Here is a 17,032-nt window from a genome sequence, read left to right as displayed (position 1 = left end):
TGCTGATGCATAGGGGCACTTGTACCCCAATGTTTATAGCAGAAAATTTCAACAGTAGCCACATTATGGAAAGAGCCTAAATGTCCATCAACTGACGAATGGATACAGAAGATGTGGTTTATATATACAGTGGAATACTACTTGGCAATGAGAAAGAATGAAATCTGGACATTTGTAGCAACATGGATGGAACTGGAGAGTGTTATGCTAAATGAAATAAGTCAGGAAGAGAAAGACAGGTACCATATGTTTTCACTTATAGGTAGATCCTGAGGAACTCAACAGAAGACCAGGGGGGAGGGGAAGGGGAAAAAAAGTTACAGAGAGGGAAGGAGGCAAACCATAAGAGACTCTTAAATACTGAGAACAAACTGAGGGTTGATGGGGGGTGGGGGGGAGGAGAAAGTGGGAAGTGGGTGATGGGCACTTAGGAGGACACTTGTTGGGATGAGCACTGGGTGTTGTATGGAAACAAATTTGACAATAAATTTCATTAAAAAAAATAAATGTGGGAGCCGATATCTATGTCATTAGTCAACTAAAGAGTGGTCATCTAGACAATTCAGAATATGCTACTATATTTTATATATTTGTAGTATTCAGAATATTTAAAAAAACCTTTTAAGATCATCATCAAAATGAGATGCTGAGAACATACCAGTTCCAGTAAAAAAATACACATTATATATACAATTAACAGCAAAGACGCACATAATTCTGAAGTGTTAAAAAAAATTCTAATAAGTAAAATTGATACTTTTTCTCAAATCGGAAATGCTTCTGTAGTGTACGTCAAATTATATGACATGAATTCAACCTTGTTTGTTTTCACATGTCTCAAGACACATCTGGGGGCACCTGGGTGGCTCAGTCAGTTGAGTGTCTGACTTTGGCTCAGGGTCATGATCTCATAGCTCATAAGTTCAAGCCACGCATCAGGCTCTCTGCTGCCAGCACAGAGACTGCTTCTGATCCTTTGTCCCTCTCTCTCTCTCTGCCCCTCTCCTCCCCTCTCAAAAATGAATAAACATTAAAAAAAAAAAAAAAAGACACATCTGATAAAGGTGAGGTAAGACAGAAAGGACTATGTCCATAAAATGGAGGAGAGGGGTGGGACATAGCTGTTAGGTGGAAGTCTAGGACTGTGACTGAAAATTGTCTTTGTTGCTGTTGTGTGGCATATAAATATAATTTGAAATAGAGATACCTGGGGCACCTGGCTGGCTCAGTCATTAGAGTGTGCGACTCTTAATCTCGGGGTTGTTAGTTCGAGCCCCATGTTGGGTATAGATATTACTTAAAAATAAAATCTTAAGAGGCGCCTGGGTAGCTCAGTCGGTTGAGCATTCAACTTTGGCTCAGGTCTTAATCTCACAGTTTGTGGGTTCGAGACCCACGCCGGGCTCTGTACTGACAGCCTGGAGCCTGCTTTGGATTCTGTGTCTCCCTCTCTTTCTGCCCCTCCCCTGCTCATGCTCTGTCTCTGTCTCTCAAAAATAAATAAATGTAAAATAAAATAAAATCTTTTTTAAAAAAGAAAAAAATGATATGTCGTAAGAGATGTTTTTAAAAGTGTTTTTAATTGGGATATAATGGAGATTTCTTAATGTTTTTGTAATTATATCACTTTACAGATGGAGAAAGGTAAGCAAAAGATTGGCTTACATAAAGAATATTGCTTAGCCTTGGAAAAGAAGTAGGAAGTATTGCAAAAATGATTTTTTTAAGTTTATTTATTTATTTTGAGAGAGAGCATGAGCAGGGGAGGGGCAGAGAGAGAATCCCAAGCAGGTCACCCTATCAGTGCATGGCCTGACTTGGGGCTCCATCTCATGAACTGTGAGACCATGCCCTGAGCTGAAACCAAGAGTCAGATGCTCAAACGACTGAGCTACCCAGGCATCCCAGTATTGTAAATATGTTTAACTCGGATGTTTCATGTCTTGATTTAAAAATTTTTCCTTATTAGAATTTTTAAATTTCAAAAGAAATAAATGCTCTTTGTAATGCATGAAAGGAAACAATATGAAGTTGTAGAAAGAAAATGTTGGGATGCCTGGGTGGCTCAGTTGGTTGAGCTTCTGACTCTTAATTTTGGCTCAGGTCATGATCCCAAGGTCCTGGAATGGAGCCCTGCACTGGGCTCATTGCTGAGCATGAAGCCTGCTTAAGATTCATATTCTCTCTCTCTCTCTCTCCCTCTCTCTCTCTCTCTCTCTTTCTCTTTCTCCCTCTCTCCCTCTCCCTCCCTCCCTCCTTCCCTCTCTTTCTCTCTCCCTGCCTCTACCCCACTCACATTCTCTCTTTAAAAAAAAAAAAGAAAAGAAAAAAGTTAAAATGTTAATGTGGTTAGCCCTTGCCCTGATGCCCCCCTCAGCCCAAGATAAAATATTTAACAGTCTGGTGCATATCCTACCATTCATTTTCCTTTTCTGATATAAACCTATACACACATTCATTCATATATAGTGGTCCCACTATACATGTCACTTCACCATTCACTTTTTATTTATTTTTATTTTTATTTTTTATTTTTTCACCATTCGCTTTTTAAAATTTAATGTCTTGGGGTGCCTGTTTGGCTCGGTCGATTAAGCCTCCAACTCTTGATTTTTGGCTCAGGTCATGATCACATGGTCATGAGATTGAACCCCACGTTGGGCTTTGGTGCCGGGCGTGGAACCTCCTTAAGATTCTCCCTCTCTCTCTGCCCCTCCCCTGCACTCATGCACGCGCTCTCTTTCTCATAAATAAATAAACAAATAAACAAATAAATAAAATTTAATGTATCGTAGGCCTTCCAATACACAAAATGCTAATTTTTATTGCTACATACTATAGTGTGGATGTACTATAATTTGTTCAACCTTTTACCTGGTGATGTATATGTAGGTTATTTCCACTCTCTTTGCCTCTACAAATAATGCTGCAATAAACATCTTTGTACATATATGCCAGTAGGTCCTAGTGCCTTTAGTTTGGTAGAATCACAGGTTTGTGCTGACACTGACAGCACCCAGTTCCCCGTACCCTTATTAGTAGTGGATGCGGAGGTAGATGTCACATGAAGCTTAAGTTTCAGGGCTCTTTACTCCTACTCCTCTACCCCTTTAAGGCCTTGGGAGAAGTCTTAGTACTCTGCTCACAGGGTTGTGTATTTTTGTAATATTTGAAAAAGTAGGTTACTTTATCCACAGCCACTTAAGACTACTGTGCCTTTTCACTCCAAATTTCCCTGCCTTCATGCTTCCCCTTGGGTTGGATGGCTTTGGAATGGCTGCAGGCATTTCGAAAGTTGAGCTGGGGAGGCAGAGGGGCACCTAGATGGCTGGCTCAGTCAGTAGAGCATGCTACTCTTGATCTTCGGTGGTGAGTTTGAGCCCCACATTAAGGGTAGAGTTTACTTAGAAAGAAAGAAAGAAAGAAAGAAAGAAAGAAAGAAAGAAAGAAAGAAAGAAAGAAAGAAAGAAAGAAAGAAAGAAAGAAAGAAAGAAAGAAAGAAAGAAAGAAAGAAAGAAAGGGAAAGAAAGAAAGAGAAAGAAAGAAAGTTGAGCTGGGATGTGTCTATTTGAGTTTAGCGGATGTATTTATGAGGTTTACTATTCACTGTCACTTCTGTGCATAGTGAAGTTATCACTGGACATCTGGCATAGGAATGGCTTCCAAGTATGTGACTGAAGACACAGGGCCAGAGTTTGTATCATGAAATGAACTTGTCCAACGGCACCTGGCACCAGCTGTATGAGAGTACTGGAGCAGAAACAGTGTGAAATGTATGGAGCCAGAAGCTGGTCTGTAGAAAATTCTTTTTTTTTTTAAGTTTATTTTATTTTGAGAGAGCACGAGCGGTGGAGGGGCAGATAGAGAGGGAAACCGAGAATCCCAAGCGGGCTCCGCACTGCCAGTGCAGAGCTGGGTGTGGGGCTTGAACGCCCCAACCGTGAGATCATGACCTGAGCTGAAATCAAGAGTCAGATGCTTAACCGACTGAGCCACCCACACACCCCTGTAGAAAACTCTTCCCATTGTCCAAGCGATAGAATTCTAAGCAGGTGTTTCTCTTCTGTTAGTATCCTTGGTAAAGCAGTACATACAATTATAAATTCACCTGGAACTTGCCTCAGCCACAATTAGAATTCCTGTGCTTGTAGGCTAACAATTTATAACAACACTGCAAGCAGCAGGTATGTTTGGTGGGAAGCCACATATTTTATGCCTTCCAGTGTATCAGATTGGCTCTTAGCACATTACCAACAACAAATCTGCACTGTAGCTTTTTAAAGCTATCAGTAATAAGCATATTTTCAAACAGCCATGCTAGAGGAAAGACTTTAGTAACTTTCTATTCTTTCTATAGAAAATAATATTATCAGATAGTTGTCATATGAGGAAGTTCTTACGGAATATACATCCAAAGACTATGAAAAATAGTATTGTAGAGGTGTGTCAGGCAGTTAATAAGCAGCTTAAATTTGGGGGGGAATATTTGTGATCAGATTCATAAAATTTCTTATTGTGGTGATTTTCTCATTGTAAATATTTACCTTTGTAGTAAGTTTTGTAATGAAATTTTAAATTCCTTTACTTGAAAAGGGTCTTCAAACTGTTTAAATTTTAGACCTCCTAAAGCATGAATCCTCATCTAATTATAATTTGTCTTTCAACATTTGCCAGTAAGATAAGCGAAAGTTGTATCTTTTTGCTTTTGTTGACATTTCATAGATCTCTAGTGAAATCAAGCATATTTTTTCACACATATATTGGCCATTTGTATTTCCTTTTCATTGAATTAACTGTACATATTCTTCTGTCAAGTTCTGTGCCCAATGTGGGGCTTGAACTCATGACCCCAAGATCAAGAGTCACATGCTCCACCAACTGAGCCAGCCGGGTGCCCTTCTTTTGGTCATTTTTGATTGATTGTTTCTTATTAATTTGTAGGGGCTATGTGTGTTAAGGATATTAAAACTAGTGGGTCATATGTGTGACAAATAATTTTCTCTAGATTATCCTTTGTCTTTTTTTTTATAACATCTTTTTAACAAATTTTTTTAATGTTTATCTTGAGAGAAAGAGGCAGATCATGAGTGGGGGAGGGGCAGAGATAGAGGGAGACACAGAATCCAAAGCAGGCTCCAGGCTCTGAGCTATCAGCACAGAGCCCAACGCGGGGCTCAAACTCACGAACTACGAGATCATGACCTGAGCTGAAGTCGGATGCTTAACTGAGTGAGCCACCCAGGCGCCCCTTTTTATAACATCTTTATTGAGATGTAATTCACGTATCATACTATTCACCCATTGATTGATTGATGAATATTCTTTTTCCAGCTTTATTGAGGTATAATTGACAAAACTATATTTAAGGTGTACAGCATATTTTGATATCTGCATACATTGTGAAATGATTATCACAAGCTAATTAACGTATCCATCACCATTTCAAGTCTAGAATTCGATGGTTCTTTCTGTGTCCACACGGTTGTGCAACCATCTCCTCAATCCATTTTAAAACATTTAATCACCCCCAACAGAAATCCTGTACACTTTATCTATCACTCTCCATCACAATTTATCTTTTGACATAGGGTACTTTTAGTATCAACTTTTCTTAATTTTCCTATAGCGAAATATTTCTCTTTTCTTTTACAGCTTCTAGCTCTGTAGTTTCCTATGTGGCTTTAAGGTCTCTACTCTTTCCAAGGTTCTTTAAACATTCTGCTAATATTTTATTTTTACATTTACATCTTTACTTCATCTGGAATGTATTCTCAATCTTTTTCTAGTCACTAATCAAGTAGAACCCTGCCTGTTGACTAGATTTCAGGAAGAAATTACTGTACCTAATGAGAGAGATGTTTCCCTTCCAACAGACTTAGGGGGAAGATAAATATCTTGAGGGCCAGGAACAAAAGGCAAGAGCAAGGGCAAGGAACACTCCCAACAAGCAGAGTCCTGATCATCCCATGTGTGGTTGCTTAGGGTAGAGTGTGTGCTCACCTGATACTCTGAGACCTGCCTTGACCAAGTAACTTTCTTTCTCTTTTTCTTTCTTTCTTTCTTTCTTTCTTTCTTTCTTTCTTTCTTTCTTTCTTTCTTTCTTTCTTTCTTTCTTTCAGTTTTATTTTTATTTATTCTGAGAGAGAGAGAGAGAGAGAGAGAAGAGGAGGGGCAGAGAGAGAATTCCAAGCAGGCTCTGTATGGACAATGCAGACCGTGATGTGGGGCTCCAACACACCAACTGTGAGATCATGACCTGAGCCGAAATCAAGACTCTGAAGCTGAACTGAGCCACCCAGGCGCCCCAACTTCCTCTTTCAAATAAAGAATTGAAAATGGGGTCCTAACAGCAAGGGCCAAAAAGGAGCCAAACTGCACTTAGCACTGTGTTTCCAGAGACTACAGTATGGGAAGAGGTGGGGCGCAGAGTAGGAGTGACAATAGTAATGAAACCTGGCCAACACTACTTGGACCAGGTGATCAAGGTTAACATCGTGATGACAAATCATGCTGAGCGTATGCACCTTTGATATGATAGGAGGAGAGTAGCATTTTACCTCACCTTTGTGGTCTTCCTCCCCAAAACCCATAACCCCAGTCTAACCATGAGAAAAACAACAGAGAAGCCCAAATTGAGGGCTATTCTGTAAAATGCCTGAAGGGCCTGATGCCCCAGCAAGGGCATCACAAACAAGGAAAGTCTGTCAACCAGAGGAGGCTAAGAGACATGACTGTGCAATGTAATGAGGTATCCTGGTCAAGATTCTGTAACAGAAAAAAGAGCACTAGGGAAAAACTAATAAAATCCAATAAAGTATACCATTTATTTAGTTAATAGTAACGTGCCAAGGTTGGCTTCTCATGACAAATGTACCATAGTGATATAGAGTGTTAACAATAGAAGACACTGGATGAGGGGTATTTGAAAACTTTCATACTATCTTTGCAACTGTTCTGTAAATCTAAAATTATTCTAAAATTTTTTTAATTGGGGGAGGGGAAGCATTTTTGCTAGCCACATCCTTCCTGAGGGAGTATATCTATGCCAAGAAAGCATCCTGCTTTCCCAAAGAGTTGGTGTCTCTGCAACCTCATGCTTAATTTGAACAAATTTTGTAGGTGGGTCAGAAATGAATTTTGAAAAGTCATTTCCTTTGTCCAGATTGCCCAGCCAGCTCAGAGAAGCTTTCCAGAATAACTGATTCTGGTTGTCCTGGCTACTCCATGCCTCCTATCTTAGGAAGTTCAATGGGTCACAATGACATCCTTTACCCCCTCTTGCCCCAAGATGTTGCTCAAGACCACCAGAAGGCTTATTTTCTCAACCTGTTGTTCCTGGTTCTTGAACCCTGATTCTCTTCTTCCCCACTGACACTTGCTTTCATCCTCCCCTCTCTCCTTGCTTGAGTGACCAAGCAAGACCCCTTACCCTGGTTTTTCAATCTTGGCTTCTCACCTTACTCACCTCTATCATTCTTGACTTCTGTACTACCCAAAGCGGCAGGTGAGAGGTATTCCATCTACCATCTTTCCCTGCCCAACTAGCCTAAGTCCCCTAGGTCTCAGCTGGAAGGAGCAGATACGGTGTAGTTTCTCTTACCCATGTAATGGAATACTGTTAGCAGCAATATTATCAAAACTAAAAGGCATCCTCTCTACTCTAGGAAAATTAGCTTAAAAAAGTACGATTTGTAATTATGCTAATATATCAAATTATGATTTTGTAGCATAAATTTTTTATTAAGGGAGAAGTGGCATGATTTCGTTTCTGGTATCCCCTTAAAGTTTCCTGATCTCCAGATAGTACGAGCCACGTAGCCCTCCAGGGGGTTCTGGGTAGTACTGGTGCTGGTGGATGGACTGAAATTGGCAGAGCAAAGCTTTTTGTCCTGAGACTGTACAGAAACCTCGTGTTCAAGGTGAAGTTACAACTCTGCTTTCATTTCAGTGTTCAATTACTTTAATGGCATCATCAATAACCTCCTAAGATCCCACTCTGAGGGACTGGATGTGTGGCTCTTCCTAGGAAGAACTTCAGTCTGCTTTGACTTGATGACAACAAGCAGTGGAATGAGTGAACTTAGAAGATTGACAACCTCACAAGGATGCTGACTTGGAGGAGCCAAGATACACTACACGCACTAGAAATTGGGAGTTGAACGAACCTTCATTAGTGTAGGATAGTGTGATTTAAGAAGTCTTGCAAGGGACTGGGTTTGATTTTGGAAAAAATGAGCATGCCAGCAGATAAAACTTCTAGAAGTTTCCATATATTGGCCTAAACTCAAAGGCTACTATTCCAACAAGCAGAGAGAACCAGATTAGTGGGTATGTGGTGAGTGCGGCTTCCTGAATCTGCTGTTTCCTTCATGAGTGAGTGGTGATGGTGGGCTGCCTGCCACATCAAAGGAGGCCCCCGAGTGGGAAGACCAAGCCTCCTGCGCTGCCAATCAGAGAATCTGAAATACCAGCATGATCAATGACCTTAGGTAGCAGATGGTGTGGGCCCTGCCGTTAGCAAGTCACCTCACCTGGACCAAAAGTCTGGGCACTGAGTGTAACTTCCTTGCTGTGCCCCCCGGCACCATCTTGCTACATTGCCCAAAGGTTCTACAGAAAGACAAGGCCTCTTGGGGAGCTTGGGTGGTTAAGCGTCCGACTTCGGCTCAAGTCATGATCTTATGGTTCCTGAGTTCGAGCCCCGCGTTGGGCTCTGTGCTGACAGCTCAGAGCCTGGAGCCTGGACCCTGCTTCAGATTCTGTGTCTCCCTTTCTCTCTGCCCCTCCCCTTTCATGCTCTGTCTCTCTCTCTCTCTCTCAAAAATAAATAAACTTTAAAAAAAAAAAAAGAAAGATGAGGCCTCTTGTCTGCATTCCCCTTACCTCTGTATAGTGAGGACAAGACTGTGGGCCCACACAGTCATTGATCACTTGGGTGACAAGGCACAGGATGGGCTGAGCAGAGCAGGTCTGGCTAGACCTACTACAGTGGTCCAATCTGGGCCAAGGTTCTGGGAAGAGCTGGTAGAATTCCGAGGCTTTGGGAAGGCTCAGAAGCTCAACCTTAGGAAGCCGGGAACTCTATTCCTCTTCTGTTCTACAGCTCTTCCCACATCTTTAAAATTTATTTATTCATTCATTCATTTTTGAGAGAGAGAGAGAGAGAGAGAGAGAGAGAGAGAGAGAGAATCCCAAGCAGGCTCCACACTGTCAGCACAGAGCCCTACACGGGGCTTGAACTCACGAACCGTGAGATCACGACCTCAGCCGAAGTCAAGAGTCGGATGCGTAACTGACTGAGCCACCCAGGTCCCCTCCTGTGTCTTTAGAGAGCAGTGTTTCTCAACCCTTTATCCTCATCACTGCCCCTAAGGGGGAAAAGTGAAGTAGGTTTAAATTTGCCAAAACAAGAAAAATTAAATACTGAAGAATAAAATTTTGTTGGTCAGCTTTGGAGAGCCATAAACCATTGTAATAGCTAAGACTTTTTTTTGCCCTACTGCTACCCCAAGAACCGATTTTCACTCCTTTGAGGGACAATATGGCCCCATTTGAGAATGCATATGATGGAAGGATGGTACCACTGCTGTGAATGTTGCTACCCACAAGGGGGACTCTCTTCTGAGATCCTCTCCTGCCTGCTTGTATTGTTCTTCCTCTGAATTCCCAAGGATGGGTTCAGCTGCATGTCACAGGGGTCCCAACTCAACTGCCTGGGACCATAGGAATGTTTACTTTTTACTTAAGAAATTTGGAGTCTGGTGCCTTGGCTCAATGATGCCCGAGTACTGGGAATATCTCCACTCATGGCCACAAGATGGCTGTAGCGGCTCCAGGCACCAAGCCCTTACAAGACTGCGTTCAAAAGGGAGGGTGGAAGAGAAACAGACAACCACCAGGGGAAAGGACAAATGACTGGTAGGCAAATACTAGCTGCTGACATCGCTGTCCTTCTCCTTTTTCTTTATGTCCTCACTCCTTTACCTTTGGGTTTACTTGAGCAAGTATTGCCCAAACCCATGTGTGAATCACTATGCATCCAAATGGAAGGAAGCACTTAACAGTAGGACACCAACAGCTGATTGCCCTTGAGCAAGTTACTTAATATCTCTGGGCCTCAGTTTCCTCATTTAGGAAGTGAGGGTCATAGACCAGATGCCTTTTTTACATAAACTTTTAATGCAGCCTAACATGGAGGCTCACAAAATATGAATGTGTTGTGTGAAACCAGTCCCCAGATAAGAAAATACTATCAGTACCCCCAGAAACCCCCACAAAGACAAAGGTAACACTATTCTGACTTTTAGCACTGCATTTTAGTTTTGCCTGTTTTTGAACTTCAAACCATCCGAGTCATAAAGTAGATACTCTTTTGTATCTGGCTTCTTTCATTCAATACTGTGTTTGTGAGGGGCACCTGGCTGGCTCAGTCAGTAAAGCATGTGACACTTGATCTTGGGGGTCACGAGTGCGAGTCTCACCTTGGGCATAGAGATTCTATTTTTAAAGGTTTATTCATTTTTCAGAGACAGAGGCATAGCGTGAGGGGGGCAGGGGCAGCGAGAGAGGGAGACACAGAGTTTGAAGCAGGCTCCAGGCTCTGAGCTGTCAGCACAGAGCCCGACGCGGGGCTTGAACTCACAGACCATGAGATCATGACCTGAGTTGAAGTCGGACGCTTAACCGATTGAGCCACCCAGGTGCCCCAGGCATAGAGGTTACTTAAAAAAAATTGTGTTTGTGGGGTGCCTGGGTGGCTCAGTTGGTTAAGCATCCTATTCTTGATTTCTGCTCAAGTCATGATCTTGCAGTTGGTGAGATTGAGCCTTGTGTCAGGCTATGCACTGATAGCCTGGAGCCTGCTTGGGATCCTCTCCCTCCCTCTCCCTCTGCCCCTTCTCTGTGCACACATGCACACGCATGCGTGTGCGCGCTCTCTCTCTCAAAATAAACATTTTTAAAAAAATTGTATTTGTGGGGTGCCTGGGTGTCTCAGTTGGTTAAACATCGGACTCTGGGTTTCAGCTCAGGTCATGATCTCACAGTTCGTGAGTTCAAGCCCCATGTCAGGCTCTGCGCTAACAGCATGGAGCCTGCTTGGAATTCTGTTTCCCTCTCTCTCTGCCCCTCCACTGCTTGCTCTCTTTTTTTTTTTTTTAATTTTTTTTTCAACGTTTATTTATTTTTGGGACAGAGAGAGACAGAGCATGAACGGGGGAGGGGCAGAGAGAGAGGGAGACACAGAATCGGAAACAGGCTCCAGGCTCTGAGCCATCAGCCCAGAGCCTGACGTGGGGCTCGAACTCACGGACCGTGAGATCGTGACCTGGCTGAAGTCGGACGCCCAACCGACTGCGCCACCCAGGCGCCCCTCTCTCTGTCTCTTAAAAATAAATTAAAAAAGTAAATAAGGAAGTGAATAAATAAAATAAAAATAAACATTTAAAAAAAAGAAAAAAATTGTATTTGTGAGATTCACTCACCATGTTGTTCCTCCACTGTCATTGCTGTGTAACATTCCATTCGTGTGACTATATCACTGTTGACGGTTGCATAAATTATTTTTAGTTTTGGCTATTACAAATGCTGCTGCTGTAGAGATTCGCAAATCCATTTTTGATGAATATACTCATGCATTTCTGTTGTGTTCTGGGAGTAGAACTACTGGGTCATAGGATATCTGAATGTTTACCTTCTAGATGCCTTGTAAGGATCATTCCTAGCAATGGAACCAAAAACTATCATGTAAGTAGGTACACAGCCAGTAAGTAGGTTTTCCACCTTATCTAAAGATTCACTACTAATGAGGCTCAATGCCTGGGCTTCCAGTATTTGTCAGCTCTGTATCTTCTCCAGCTCACCCTCTCTAATGGGTAGCCACCAAAAAAGAATAGGTACAAACCCACACCCTCCAGAGCCTGCCTGTGAAAGCCAGGTAGCAGGTATCCCTTGTGAAGGTGGTGAATTACATTTCTATGGCCAGACGAAGCCCAGTTACCAGGAGCTTGCAAGGCCATCCAAAGAATGGCCTTTTTGGGTGCTTTGAAAAATACCCACTCTGTTGTGAGGCATTCCACAGGCAGAGCTATAAAATGAATCTGTCAACAGACAGTTTAGTTCACCAAGCTTCTTCTCCAAAATTTTAAGCACCTGGTAGATGCTCCATAAAAAAGAACCATTAAAGTTTAGGGCAAAAGTTCCCTGTAATAGAATTTTGCAAAAGAAATTTGTCTTTTAAGAAACTTTTCAGCAAACAGGAAATTTCTCCAAAGTAAGCACTTAAAATGCTGTTTACAAAAGGTGGTTTGGAATGTCAGCTTATGGTTTAGAGAAATGGGTGGAGCTCAGAGAACAGTGTTTCTCAAAGTGCAGTTTATAGATCAGCATCAGTATCACCGAGAGACTTGTTTAAAAATGTTGATTCCAGGCCCACCCAGAATCAGAATCTCTTGGATAGGCCTAAAAATTTTCATTTTAACAAATTCACAGGTGGATCTGAGGCACCAGCTCCATGGCCTGTGTTGCATTATCCACTGCAGAAGGTCTCAGTGCTTTGGGGGCCAGGAGTCTCGATATGGAAATACAAAATGATCCTATGATTTAGCCACAAGCCTCTCTGCTGGTTCTGGGGCAAAGTCCAATTTCTTGTTTACAAAACTCTTCAGATCCTGGCCTCAAGTGGACCTGCTGGCTTTTTCTTTTTCTTGGGACATCACTGGCTGAATTAGATTGTCCATACAATTTTGCCTGTGTTGGCGATAGTGTCTTCTCAGTTGCCCTCTTGTTTGAGACAGGCTTCTGTGGCTTTCTACATGTCATTCTGAATGCTCTTTGAAAACCCCCTTTGTCCTCATCAGCCATCCACTTCAGAAGTGGTGGTGTTATTTTGAGGCAGGGTTTGGGATGCCGTATAAAATAAAGCTACGATTGTATTAAAAACCAGGAGAGGATAAGCAGCTAACACAAACATGAATAAGGCCTAAGCACATGCTGTACCAGGGGAGAGAAAGAGAGAATGCTTTGTTGCGACTCTGCTTTGTTTCTGAGGTCTGGGTGCTCGTGTAAAGCCCAGATAGACTTGCTGGTAAGGTTTACAGGATTCCCGCTTGGCAAACTTAAAAAATTCTGGGGTCCAAGACCCTGTCTCATGAAAGGTGTCAGCCTAAGTGCCTAAGATTCTCTTTGGATGCCAGAAGGCTCCATCCTGTGTTCTTGGGTTGGTGGCATCTACCCTGTGCCCCCACATACATATAATATCCAGTGTGTTCTTCCTCAGAACTCAGCCCTAGAGATCCAAGCTTCCCTCCATAAACTCCAGCAAACATGAGAACCTTCCGCTCAGATATAAAAACTTCACATTTCCTCCTTCCCACCATGTTGCTCTGAAAACTTTTAGTAGCACAGTCACATACTGTAGGACACTTAACGTTATTTCAGTGACAGTTTCCCACCACAAGGAATACTAAAATACAACAGGAAGTGGTGAGTATGAATAGGCAGTTCTGGGCTAAATTTGAATGGTGGAAACTTTATACCAAAATGTTTTCCATGGAAGTTCACTTTCTGTAGTTTTGATGACTACCCACTGGATCATTGTGGCCAGATGCCATTGACCAACCAGGAAATTGGAAAATAAATAAACTCTTTCGTATGGCCTTTTAGGAACTCTGGTTTTCTGGGTTTTATTTTTTGTTTTTGGGAGGAGCACAGAAAAATGGTACTCTGACCCAAACGAAGCAAACAGAGGAGTTTGGAGTGCAGCATGTTCAGTTATGAAAACTCTATAATTATTGTTTTGTAACAATAGCAGAGAAAACCGGATAGAGGGGGAAAGGAAGGGAATGAACATTTAGGGAGTGTCTATTCTGCATCAGCATTTTGCTAGGAACGTTACCTGCAGAATATGCTATTTCACAGCCACCACCAAGGTAACTATTATTATGCGCTCCCTCCTTTCTAGGTTAGGAAACAGGTTCATTAAGGTTAGGAAACTTGATCATGGTCACCCACTTGTAGTGACGAAGCAGGAATCCAAATGTGGCTCTCTTTTCACTCTTTCCTGGTGACCTGAGGAGAAAGCTATGTGGAGTCTTCGTAAAATAAGATCTCTATTATGTTAAGGTGGCCTGGTTGTTAAAATAAATAACACTATTCTGTAAAAATCACCTATATTATACGTGTATAGAACATTCATTTCTAGTTATATCCGTGCTACATACTTTGATGTTTTAAGAACAGTTAATAGGGTCTGTAGTCATTGTAAGCAGCCCTTGAATATAAAAGTATTAATTTTACCCATCTCCAGGAGGACCAGACGTTGGCATTCCTGGGAGGTAGACAAGAAGCAGAATTTAAAGTTGTTCCCAGTGCCCTCCGTGTCCTATTGTCCCCAAACAAGGCAGACCCATGTGGGGGAGAGAAAAGCTGGTAACTTGAGGGCTAACGCTCAGCGAATTACCCCAGGGGAAATAAGGTCTTTGAAGCTCAGCGAGTCTCTGAGTGATATTTTAGCTCAGCTTCAATTCTTTGCATTCTCCTCCAGCTGAAGGATCACTTGTTTCTTCATAAAGGCATGGTGGAGACCACAGTGAATCCCAACTTCAAGATCTGTCAGGTGAGGGGCGCCTGGGTGGCTCAGTCGGTTGAGCATCTGACTCTTGATTTCCGCTCAGGTCATGATCTCAGTTTCATGAATTTGGAGGCCTGAGGCTCTGTGCTGACAGAGTGGATGCAGCCTGCCTGGGTTTCTCTCTCTCCCTCTCTCTCCGCTCCTCCCCCACTCGCCCGCGTGCTCTCTCTCTCTCTCTCAAAATAAACTTAAAAAATAAAATAAAATCTTAAAGATTTGTCAGATGAAACTGGACAAACCTAAAGAGGTTGGAAATCCATAGGCAAAAATACTCCCTACCCATTCCTTTGCTAGAAGCCATCTATTCTTGCGCAGACTGATGCCCCCTGCTGACCTGACCCTAAGAAAATGCGGAGACAGGTAAGGTGGTTAAAGTCGGTGAACTTCCACCCCAAACGGGTCAAGTAACGCCTTGACTATCTCCACTCTGCTAGCAAATAAAAACGAGAATTCAGCCCAGCCAAAGGCCTAGAAAGGAAGCACAAACGCATGAAAAATTGGGTTCTCTCAAAAGGCACAGTTGGGTCAAGGTGTGAGTCTGGGTCCTACATCATTTGTAGCACTCCCTCCCTTTCTGATGCTCCCTCCTCTGAGGTTCACCGAGAGGGCCTGGGGATCTCTAGGCGCGCTTGGTCAGAACCGTCACACGGCCTCCTTGAATTCCCTTCTAGGTTTCCCACCCCGTGTCCTGCAGCTCCTTTGCGCCTCACAGTCTTTTATGCCATTTCTATAATATGCGGCGTGATTCCTTCCATTTTGGGTTATCTTCGAGGCCAGGCGATCCCGACTCCCGTGCGGGCCCCAAAGCCCCCAGCCCCCCGCGTGCCTGCCGCGGGCGCCTCAGTAAACGCGGGCGGAATGGAACAGGATGCTCCAACGTCTTTTTCCACCTCTGATTTCCGTTAAATATTTGTCCGGGGGCCGCGCGCAGCCTCCACAGGGTAGCCTCTTGGAGGCAAGGGTGTCCACGCGGAGGACAGCGGCCGAGGGCTCAGGGCGCACTTCCGCGGGCGGCGGGCGGGGGCGGAGCTTCGGGCGCGCCTCGTCGTCCTCCCTCCTTCCCTCCTCCCCTCCTCCCCTCCTCCCTCCCCTCCTCCCGGGCAGGCCGAGGCGCCGCGGGGGCGGGGCCGCGAGCGGGCTGGGCGGCGTGGCGGAGCTGGCTGGGCGCCCCCGGCCAAGGTGCGAGCGAACCGCGGCGGGCTCGGGCGCGGAGCGGGGGCGCGCGGCGCGGAGCAGCCCAGCGCAGCCGGGCCCGGAGCCTCGCGGGTAGACACGAGCCGGCGGGCGGCGGCGGCGGCGGGGGTGGTTCTCAGCCCGGCCGGTGCAGGGCCTCCGACCGACCGCGGCCGAGCGGGGCCTGGGCGCGGGCGCCGGGGAAGCCCGCCGCGGCGGGCACAGGAGGAAGCGGCGGCGGCGCGTCCCGAGCCGTGCGCGCCATGTCGGGCGGGCCCCCCAAGGGCCTGCCGTCCACCGGGCCCCACTCCCTGCTCGACATGCCGCACCCGCTGGCCGGCTCCAGCAGCGAGGAGGCCGTGGGCGGCGACAGCACGCCCAGCCCGGACCTGCTGATGGCCCGCAGCTTCGGCGACAAGGTGGGGCGCGCGGGGCTGGGGACCGGGAGGCGCGTTTCGCTCTCGCGGGGGATGGTGGACCCGGAGCTCTCCCTCCGGGCCCCGGGCCGCGCCCACCCTGGCGCCCCTGCCCGGGGGCGGGCGTTCCCTGGCTCCCCAGAGCCATCGGAAAATCGTCCCTCCCGGCCGCCCCCGCGGGGTCGTAGCCGCAGGGGGGGCGGCAGGAGGGGGCGGGCATGCCCCGCCGTGACGAGTCGCGAGCGCGGGTGACAGCTGGAGGGGAGGGGTCCTGGCCGCGTGGTGCGGCCAGTGGCGGGTGTGCAGTGCCCGGCGCGTGTGCCCTGGGATGGGGTCCCGAGTTCCTCCCGGTGCATCCGCGAAGGCTGAGCTGCCGGGTGACTTGTAGCTCCCCTACTTTCCTGGCACTGCAAAGAAGCAAGAGTTAATGGTTTTCCCTGGTGGGAGCGGCAGCGTTGGTCTTGCTGCCCGAGTCGTCTTCCTCACGCTCTGTCATGTGGGGAGTGATCTTTGTTTAGGTTTGCAGTGTGCCCCGAGGAGTCACCTGACTCAGACCCCGGCCGGCGGGTGGGGAGAGTCTCGCTGTGGTTTTCTGTCTGGGGCTCTTTCTTTCACCTCTCACGGCCTTCCACACTGTTTAGTTTTGTCAGAGGCCCCTTTTTTGTGGTTGATGGAAGGAAAGCTCGCCCTTTGACCTTCTTTGTGCAGAAGGAAGCTCCTGATATTCTTAGAGCGGCATAATAATCCTGCTGCTTTGAGAGACAGCAGAGTACGGTGAAGGGCGAGGGGCGGCATCCCCATGACCCCCTGCCCC

At 45.3% G+C, this 17,032-nt stretch overlaps 1 protein-coding gene across 4 annotated transcripts in view; it reads left to right on the top strand.

The window, feature by feature from the left end:
* Positions 1–15,751: 15,751 nt before the first annotated feature.
* SNX30 (sorting nexin family member 30) overlaps positions 15,752–17,032 on the top strand; it is a 116,219-nt gene continuing 114,938 nt past the window's right edge. Inside the window, exon 1 of one of the 4 annotated variants that reach the window (XM_053204780.1) lies at positions 15,752–16,221. In XM_053204780.1, the coding sequence (XP_053060755.1) occupies positions 16,066–16,221 (156 nt within the window). In that variant the 5' untranslated portion in view covers positions 15,752–16,065. The remainder of the gene's footprint in view (positions 16,222–17,032) is intronic. The other 3 variants (XM_027034846.2, XM_027034847.2, XM_053204782.1) reach the window with 3 other exon arrangements.

This window comes from Acinonyx jubatus, chromosome D4 (genome assembly GCF_027475565.1).
Source record: "Acinonyx jubatus isolate Ajub_Pintada_27869175 chromosome D4, VMU_Ajub_asm_v1.0, whole genome shotgun sequence".
Lineage (NCBI taxonomy): Eukaryota > Metazoa > Chordata > Mammalia > Carnivora > Felidae > Acinonyx > Acinonyx jubatus.
This window is presented reverse-complemented; position numbering and strand designations above follow the sequence as displayed.